We start from the raw sequence: 10,120 nt of genomic DNA on the forward strand, positions 1-10,120 counted from the left end.
TGTAAATTTGGTCTCAGAATATTTCTGGAAGGGTGACATTTCGAAGCAGCCCCTGCTGGGACCGGCTTCCATTGCAGTCTCTAATCCTGGGCACCTGGATGTCCTCTTCTGTGGCTTTATCCAGGTACTGATTCTCTTCACATGCGGCAGGGTTAATTTCACTGGGTCGTACTCCCGGAGTTTGTTTGCCTTTTAGGTGGTGGCGTTGGAGCATGGTAACGGTTAAGTTAGGAAACATCCATGCAAAGGTCATCTGTTGTAATTCCTTTGTTGGCAGAATAAGAGAAAACCTGACTTCCTCCCATACCATGACAATTAAAAATTCCAACTTTTTCATTCTCTTTTCTAGCTATGTTATCTAGATACTCATTTGTTTCCACATTTCGTATCTCTCCCAATGAGAAGTAATGACGTGCAATTTGAGAATCAGGGTAGATAGTCTCTAGGTACCAAGAGAAAGGTACCATTGTAGTTTTTGTCTCAAAACAAGTCTTGATGATATATCTCCGTAATCTACCTTTGTAATACCAGGTGAAGTTATATAGAAAAAATTCTTGAATTCATCCATCCACATTTCTGCAAGTCTTTTATTTTGGTTGATCTGCCCCATGCCTCGTGCAAACGTGTAAGGTGTTGCCTTCTAAAACACATGTCCAATGCGTGAGCATGTAACAATTTCCAAAGTTCCTCCACACTGCCAGATCCTAAAGGAAATTTCTAGATTTTTCTCCTCCCCAAATATCGATTCTAGCATCATCTGTTCCAATTTCCTGAAAGTAACTCTGTCTATGGAAAAAAGGCCTTCTGCCATTGTAGGTGGTTCTGCCAGGAAGAGATCGATCACCTTGCCTCTGTCCTTTTCTCTTTGGGGAACAGGATACCAGTGAAAATTGAGTTTCCGGTTGAAACCACCACACGTCATATCAGAGCCTGCGGTACACTCAGAAGTATCATCGCTGATCACATCAGTGACAGGACAAACCACTGCACTCCTGTCCTGTTTGATCCTGGCTAAGGGAGGCTCTAGCATCCCACTGTGACTCACAATGCACATCTAAGAAGGTGATCAGTTGACCTTTGGAGATAGCAGCTCCTTTTAACCTAGCTCTGATCAATCCAGATTGCTGTTCCATTCGAATTACATGAACTGGCACTTAGTTTTTTCACATAACTCTCTAGAGGTCTTTTCAAAAAGTCCCTTTCACTGGTATCGTCTACTGGAACAGTTTCTTTTACCATGTGTCTTGGTGAGTGATTGATGACACCATGAACAGTTCAAAGAAGTGTGCCCCGAGCCTCATTGTGGAAAACAGTTCATGAGGCTTGTTGTTGGAAGATTATCTGGATACACCCTTGTTTTACACCTTTCTAACCTGACATCTGGTAAACTTCTGTGAGTGTAGTCATTTCACTTGCCATTAAATTGAACTGATCGATTTTAAACATCTCTTTGATTTTCTCTTGATGGTTTTGAGGAACGGCTGTTCCCCATTTCTCCAGGACCTTCATGAGGCTTTTGCACTGGTGATAGAACATCCCCAGCAGGAAGTCCTCTCTCAGTGCTCTCATCACGTTTGTTGCATTCACTGAAGTAAAGCAGCAGGAACATATCCATTGAGGTGGCCAGAACCACCTTGCAATAAGCAAATTGTCTTGGCACTTTAAGTTAAATGCAAAATTTTAAAACACAAATATATATAAATATACAAAAATCATGAAAATTATCCCAATCCAGTTTCATCAGAAATCACGTTCATACCCCCAAACTGGTTTTCCAAACGAATTCATATTCCCAATCCACATGTCCCACATCTCTCCGGGGGCACTCCTCTGGGCCAGCCCCACTGGGTGCTACTTTCGGCCCCCCCCCGCACCAACTCCTTGGCCACTGCCACGGCTCCCGTGGCAAGCTGGTGGGGGGCTGCCTGGACAGACTGTGCTAGTCAGGGCCATCCACAGGCCGCTCACTTGGGCCGGTCGTGGCATGCTCTTGCATGGATTTATTTTGACACTCCATCTTACTCCGTTGGTTGATATGTCTGTTTTCCTGTATCATGGCTGTGTTGATTCCCATAGGTTTGTGGTGTATTTTGAAATCAGGCAACATGAAGTTTTTAGTTATATTCCTTTTTGTTCAATAATCCTTGGTCATTCATTGGATTTTATTTTTTTATTCTGTGGGGATTTTTTTCTTTTGGGTTTTTTTTTTTTGATACTGGGATTGAACTCAGGTCCTTGTGCTTCCAGGCAGGCAGCGGCACCACTGAGCTGAATCCCCAGCCCTGACATTGATGCTTTGTTAGGGATTGCAGCGAATCTGTGGATTGCTTTAGATGGTGTGGACATTTTAACAATTAAGCTTTTCCAATCCAAGGAATAAGTACATCTTTTGTGTTTAATTTTTTTAACAATTTTTAAATTTTTTGACTATAGATATTTGATCTTCCTGGTTAAATTTACTTGTGGTGGTTTTGATGATGAGATTATTTTCTTAATATTTATGGAAAATGTTAATGCATGGAAATGCTACTGATTTTTGTATATTGACTTTATATCCTGAAATTTTACTGAATTTTTTTTATCATTTCTAACAGTTTTCTGATGGAGTTTTTTTTCATATACACGATTATGTCACTAACAAATACATGCTTTCATTTCTTTCTCTCACCTAATTGTTCTAGTAATTTAGCACTGTGTTGAAAGGTAGTGAGAATAGCTATTTTCATCTTATCTCAGAGAAAACCTTTCAAGTTTTCACCACTGATTTTGATATTAGCTGTGGGCTTATGATATACAGCCTTTCTTGTGTTCACGAATATTCCTTGTATGCTTTGTTTGCTGAGAGTCTTATCATGAAAAAGCATTGTTTTTTTTATCCCTTGCTTTTTCTGCATCTATTGAGATGACTAAAGATTTGTCCTTCATCCTGTTAATGTAGCATACCGCATTTGTGGATTTATGTATGTGAGCTGTGCTTGCGTCTCTGGAATCAATTGCTCATGTTGCTAGTTCAATTTTCTAGTATCTTGTTGACGATTTTTGCATCTGTGTTTTTCAAGGATATTGAAGTAATTTTCTTATAGTCTGGCTTTTATATCAGGGTAATGCTGGCCTCATAAAATAAATTTGGAAAAATTCTGTTTAGTTTTTTGGAAGAGTTTGAGAATTACTGATACTAGTTTCTCTCTGAATGATTAGTAGGGCCAGGGAAGTAGTTCAGCAGCACAGTGACTGGCAAGCATGAGGCCCCAAGTTAGATTCCTGGTACCCCAAAAACCAAAAAGAGTAGTAGTAGCACCCCTTAGTGAGGTCATCCAGGCATAGGACTGTCTTTATAGATTCAGTCTTAGTTTATTTAAATTTTTTTTTTCTCCTCATTGAGTTTATTGGTACATTTTAGGTATACAGTACAGTTACATTCATCATTGGGATCTTGTACCTTTACATGACAGGTCTTGGTTCTCATTTTTTCCCCTTGTCCGTGTCCTCCCTTCACCCCGTCTTCCCCTCCCCATTAATTCTGTTTTTTCATGAGTCAGTCTTAGTGGGTTTTTGTGTCTAGGATTATGTTTCTTCTGTGTTGCCCAATTTTTGGTATAAAATTGTTCATAATAGTTTTTTATGATCTCTTATATTTCTGTGGTGTCTGTTTGATTTCTTTGTCTAGTAGTTCATCTTCATTTCTTGAGGTTGGATTCCGGATGCTTTTGTTCTTTATTAGGACTGTGTTTCTCCATTTGTTCTTAATCCTGTGGCAATGGATTTGTGTTTGCATTTTTCAAGAGGTAGGGATTCGCAGTCTTTGTGAACTGGCTTTGTGTAGGAATGCCTTCCATCATTCAGCTCTGTCCATTCTGGGAAACCCAAATTGCATTATCTGTGAGCTGTTTTGCTGCTGCTATCATTGGACAGGGTGACCTGACACATTGGGTAAGCCGTTGTGACGATCGGGTCCACCGCAGTGGACCTTCTGGTCAGCTTTGCAGCAGTGAGTCTAGAGCCGATGTCCATGTGGGCTCACTTGAAGATGATGTATGTAGCACTGGGATGAGTGAGCTTTAGTACGGGCTGTTGCCAGGAGGTGAGATAGTCCTGGTTCCTGAGTCCACAGGGGCTGATCTGTCAATGGGTCAGGCCAGCACCTTTGGTTTGGGGGTTGTGTGGAAGTCCATAGGGGTTGGCCTGAAGTTTGAGTTAGGATTGGGGATCCTAGAGGAATGATGGTGAACCCATGGCCCATGTGCTGTAGTTGGCATGTGAGCCAAGTGTATGAGTTGTTTTTCCTGAAACAAAACCTCAGTGTTCAGGTTCGATTGCAGTGTTGACACTTAGCAGCAAATAAGTGGGTTTAGGGTAGCAGCATGGGCACTCAGTCTCTAAAAGGTTCACCATCACTGACCTAGAGCCTCAGTCTGTGGGGTCCTGTCCAGCACCAGGAATTAGTAGGGCAGGCCTGGACCCCAGGTCCACTAAAGTGGACTTGGAACCAGAGTAGACAGGTTCTTGGTTTGTAGGGATCAGTCTGACATCTGCAATCATGAGTGTTAACCTTGCACCTGAAAGCATGGTGATTACCATAGACCCTGGTGCTGTGGGGACTGACCAGGAGCAGAATCCACAAGGCCTGGCCTAGAGGCTGGGTACGCAGGTACTGGCCTAGGAGGTCCATAAAGGTTGTGCAGGTCTGGGGGCCACAAGAGCCAGCCTGGAACATGGACCCTTAGGGTTGTTCCTGATGAGGGCAGCACAGTGCTGGGGTCTGCTGGAACAAGCTGGGAGTGTGGGGCCACATGGACTGGACTGGAAGACGAGGCTGTGGGGTCCTGCTGACACTTGGTTTTATTAGGATGGGCCTGTTACTGGGACCGGAGGTAAAATCCTATTGAGCACATTCCTTTCTTTCCCTCAAACAGAGGGTTTTTCTCTATTCTGTGCTGCTTGGGTGAAAGGGGAGATGTGAGTAACATAAAACTCCCTCCTACCCTTTTCAATGTGTCTTTTCTTCTAATTAGTAAGAAGCCTTAATAGAAATAGGGCAGACAGGATATACCATGTACAGATAAAAACACATGTTCAGTAAAAACCACGTTTGTTGAAGATTTTGGGAAAATAAATACACTTGTGATAAATGAAGTGTAGACTGGCACAGTAGTTCCACAGCATTTATCAATATGTGTCCAGAAGATAATTTCTTTGCAGTTTCTTCTAAGGTAATAGGTAAGCGAGCAAAGATGGTTACAGAGGGAGGAGAGGTAAATTGATAATGGCTTGTATCTAATAGCTTTGCAGTCAGAAAAAAGCAGGTAACATTCAGGTGGAGTTTGGAATATTGCTCTGGGTTCTGTTGGATCAAGTAGCTTTAAACAAAAGCAGTCAGAAGCAGTGTCTTGCTTGTAGGGATAACATAAATGTACATACAGAACCTTTTTTTTTATGACATGTCCAGATCAGGAATTGGAATGGAAAAAATTATTGAAATGAGTGCACAGGGTTACTTGTACAAGATGGAATCCAGGGATAAAGGCTCCTCCTAGTCCACAGCTGGACTGTCAGGTATAAGAACAAGAAACAGTAGAACAAGAACCCATGCTGTACCTGAACAGACTAATTCTGGAGCTCTCTGGAGTAGGAATCAATTTCCAGAATAACTAGAATTAATTCTCAGTGTTAGTTCTGATGAACTGTGCTTTTTATATATGGAGTGCAGGATCTCATTTGATTGGGTCTAGGTTTATACTATATTAAAAATCCCCACAATAATAACTATATTTTTAAACCTTGCTCCAAATCATATTAAATATGTCAGTATTAGCTTCACCAGCCACTGAAAGAGAAAGATTATTTAATTGTATTTTTTATCCCAAATAATAATATATTAATTTTTGGTTTTGGTGGTACTGGGGATTGAACTCGGGGCCTTTGCACTGTTACATCTCCAGCCCTTTATTATTATTATTTTTATGTACTTATGTATTTATGTATTATGTGTTAAATATCCGGTCATTGCTTGTATCAAAAGTTTTTTATTCTAGACCAAATATGACAAATAGCAAATATATTTATAATTCTGTGTAGGGGCACCTCCATTCTTACCAGAGTCTTTTGACCGAATTCTCCTTGATGCACCCTGTAGTGGAATGGGGCAGAGGCCAAACATGGCTTGTACTTGGACTCTGAAGGAAGTGACGTCATACCAGCCACTACAGCGAAAACTCTTTTCTGTGGTATGTGGTGTTCTTTTGTGTGAAGGAGGTTGGCTTGGGTATTTTGATGTTTAAGCCACTGCGAGCAGTGTTCAGAGCAGTAGTATTCACTGTAGCCCAAAAGTGGAAACAGCCCTCGAGGCCATTAACAGATGAACAGATAAACACATCCATCCGTGGAAGATTATTCAGCTTTAAAATGAGGTGAAATTCTGGCACAGGCTCCAATGTGGACGAACCCTGAAGTGTTACTCTAAGTGAAATAAGCCAGACATAAGAGGAAGAATTAATTTGGACGATTCCACTTACATAAGGCCAGTAGAATGGCAAATTCACAGAACGCAGAGAGAGAGAGGGGTCACTAGGGAGTGAAGGGTGGGGGATGGGAGAGTAGAGGGTCAGTGGTATGGCTGCAGAGTTTCCATCCGAGACCGAAAAAGTTCTGGAGATGCAGAGAGTTGTACAGTGTACTTAATGCTTTTTATATCCTTTGAGTTGGTTAAAATGGTGAGTCTTACGTTGTATGTATTTTACCGCAAACGCAAGACTGAGAATGCCAATTGTAAATACAGGGAGCTTGCCTTATGTCAGCTCACGCTTGTTTGTTCAGCTCCTTCTTTAGCACTGGGGATTAAACCTGGGTTTTACACTGGGTGTGAGGAAGAACACTGCTGCAGAGGTGACGTATGACGGAAGGAACCGGTGAGCAGAGTGAGGAGAGGGCTCCAGCTGGGCGCCAAGACCCTGCAGTGGGCCTGCCCTGCCGTGCGTACCAGGGACAGCAGGAGGCCAGTGCTTCTAAAGCAGAGTGAGCCAGAGCGAGATGTTGTAGAGGAAGTCAGGAAGGCAGGATGAGACTTGTCTGGGCAGGGCTTGAGGCCTCTTTCAGGACTTGGGTTCTGACTCGGTGGGAATGGAAGGCATTGGCAGAGTGTGGGGCCGAGGCGAAGTGCAGGTCTACTCTGGCTGTGCATTGAGAATAAGTGGTGGGAGAACCGGAAGGAAGCCAGGAAGACCAAATAAACTGTTTACTCCAAGCGGCGAAGAGGGTTGGACCAAAGCAACAGTGAGTAGTGAGAAGTAGTCAAAATTGGGATATTTTGAAGGTAGAACCTCTAGGATTTGCTGACGCACGATGAACGTGAGAGAGGCGTAAAGCAGAATCTGACCATCTCAAGGGTGGAAAGACCCTGGTAGTTTTCAGAAAGAAGGCAGGAGCGTGTTTTGGAAACTGAAATATTGAGGAGGCAGCTAAACAGGAGTATTGAATTCAGAAAGAAGGTTTGGCCTCCAAATGTAAGTTTGTGAATTTTCAAAATAAGATTGGTATCCCGACATAAGAAGATACTGCATGTGAGAATGAAGTCCGAGAGCTGTAAGGCAGTGAAATGCAGCTAGTCCTGAATGCAAGTACTGTGCTCTACTTAAGTCAGATACTCGCAAGGTGTCGTGTGTTGTGCTCTAAAGCCCCTTCACACACGTGGCCTTGGTACGCAGGTCTGACAGAGCTCTCTCTAGGCAGTCCAGCTGCTGAAGCCAGGAGGCACACTGGTGTATAGCACATGCACTATCACCCTGGAGGAAAACGAAGAGCAGGTGGCCTGGGCCCTCGGCACATTTCCTTGCCTTCAGCTTCAACCCCAGGTAAGAGCAGCTTCAGTTCTCCTCTGTGCGCCGACGGACGAAATCTCAGAAACCGAAGTGTGGCAGTGGTCTTCCATGACGAAATATGTGAGCTAGAACTTCTGCAGTAAATGCTGTAGTAAACACGAAATCTGTCCTTTCAGATCCTCTTCCAACTCACCTCGGAATTTGCATGTCTTGATGGTGGACTTTTACACTTGTATGTTGCTATTAAGCTGAAATGGCTCAGAGCTCGGTGATTTCTGTTACCTGTTTATTCCTCTGCTACCTGTTGTTCCTAGGACTTGGCATTTGGTTTTCAAAGCCCCCCACTCTAGTCTCATGTTTTTCTTCTATGAAAAAGTATTGAGCATTTTTTCTGTCACATCAAAGCCCAAACATACTTCATTAATTGGAATATTAAAAGACCAAGAGAGGAAAAAAATGTTCATGATGATTGCTTCTTTATAATTTATTATATAAAAATCTAACATTGAAGAAGCTTTCTTAAACTTAAGACTGCGATTCAGTTTTTAGCCTTATAATACTTGTGATTGTATCTGTAATCATGTTTAATGTTTAGTCATTGAATGTCTAACTTTAGTACCTTCCTATGCAGAATTCTAATGGGTAATTGGAATACATAAAAATCCAGAAGTGGTTTCTAGACTCAGAAGTGATAGATGAAAGGAAGACTTCAAAATTCACTTAGAATTTATATCTGGAAGTGTTTTCTGTTCACACCATGGATTAATAAACCGTTTTCATAAACATATGTCTGATACACAAACATGTGGCTGTGAATGGTGACTGAAATCAGGATTATGGATCTTTTGTGTAATGGTTTGCAAGTGTCACTGAATTTGTTTGGATTCAGTATTCTTCTAAGGCAATTTATGCAGCCTTAATTTATGCATCCCTTTCTAATATTTCTTCTCAAGGCCACATAAAACCAAGAGAAAGGCATTTCTGGGATCTGAAGAACTTTTTTCGGAAGTCTGATTAAGTGCTAAGCAAAGTTGACTTTTATCTGTTGCTTTATGGATGACCATGTTCAATTTACTGCATTCCCACTGTATACCAGGCAGGATATCATCTTCTCTATTTTTCAGAACTGAGCATACGTTATCTGTTTTACAGATTTTAACAAATGAGTTTAGGTATAGTTACTTGTTTAAGGTCATACAGCTAAAATTCGACAGCTGCAGTTTCCAACCTCGTGTTTCTGACTTGTGAGTTCAGGCCTTGTATAATGTCACCCAGGACCTGATGAGCATGTAGGATAGTAAGTCTTCCTTTAATTGGGTGACCATATATATGGTGCTGCTTTTCTGCTCTACTACTCAAAAGCAGTGTGTACATTGCACAAAAGAAAAGCATTTACTCATTTTCTAGTTTGGAAGATGTGATGGGTATAACGCAGATTGTGTCTTTTTTTTACCTAGCCCAGGCTGGCATAGCACTCAGCTCTCCTGGCCTGTGCCACTACCCCCAGCTGTCAGTTTATCTTTTCGTTGGTAACTGCACAGCACTCATCCATAGTTCTTTTTCTCCCGGTAGGAGCCACAGGTTGGAGGCGAAGGGATGATGGGAGCTGGCTTGTCATGTGAACAGCTGAGGCAGCTACAGCGGTTCGATCCATCTGCCGCACCATTACAGCACATTGATCTTGAGGCTCTCAGAGATGTCAGAGCAGAAGACATGATCCAGCTGGCAAATAAGGATTGTATAGGGTTTTTTATTGCAAAATTTCTAAAATGGAAAAGCACACCAGAGAAATGAAAATTGCACAGCTTTGCTGTCTGTTTTGTACCCCCCAAACCAAAGTGTTGTCAGGCCAACTGAGTGATGGCGTGGTTGCTAAGGAAATGGAAGGCTGCCAGTGGCTTCACCAGGGATCAGACACAGAGGAATGTGTTGAGGGGGGTTATGAAATTCTGGATAATTTTTTCTTCCAGGATATAGAAGAGTATAAAGATAAAGCTACTTACAGATGCATGTAACATTTTTATTTGGGGGTCTTGTTTTAATTTATAAATAATATTTTAATATTAAAAATTAGTATTTAATAATGTTCCCAAGTTTCTAAGTAGTTATTTCCTTAAGAACGCGGGGCCTGGGAAGTAGATGTATTGTGTGCCAGTAACTAAGGTAAGTATTGTACTTGACTGTTTATTATATCTTAACCCTCTTTTTTTTTGGTATGGGGATCGAACTTGGGTCCTTATGCTTGCTGGGTAGGCAGCTTCACTGAGCTAAATCCCCGGCCCTGTTCACCCTCTTTTAAATGAAGT

General features: G+C 41.9%; 1 protein-coding gene and 1 pseudogene across 1 annotated transcript in view; one reads left to right on the top strand and one right to left on the bottom strand.

The window, feature by feature from the left end:
- Positions 1-1,666, bottom strand: LOC104851382 (annotated as a pseudogene).
- The window catches only part of Nsun6 (NOP2/Sun RNA methyltransferase 6), a 59,322-nt gene extending 49,457 nt beyond the window's left edge, over positions 1-9,865 (top strand). The window contains exons 9-11 of the mRNA XM_010608541.2: positions 6,076-6,224; positions 7,722-7,847; positions 9,387-9,865. Coding sequence (XP_010606843.1) covers positions 6,076-6,224; positions 7,722-7,847; positions 9,387-9,608 — 497 coding nt within the window. The 3' untranslated portion in view covers positions 9,609-9,865. The remainder of the gene's footprint in view (positions 1-6,075; positions 6,225-7,721; positions 7,848-9,386) is intronic.
- The last annotated feature ends 255 nt before the right edge of the window (positions 9,866-10,120 follow it).

This window comes from Fukomys damarensis, unplaced genomic scaffold, assembly GCF_012274545.1.
Source record: "Fukomys damarensis isolate Sample0158 unplaced genomic scaffold, DMR_v1.0_HiC HiC_scaffold_37, whole genome shotgun sequence".
NCBI classification, from domain to species: domain Eukaryota; kingdom Metazoa; phylum Chordata; class Mammalia; order Rodentia; family Bathyergidae; genus Fukomys; species Fukomys damarensis.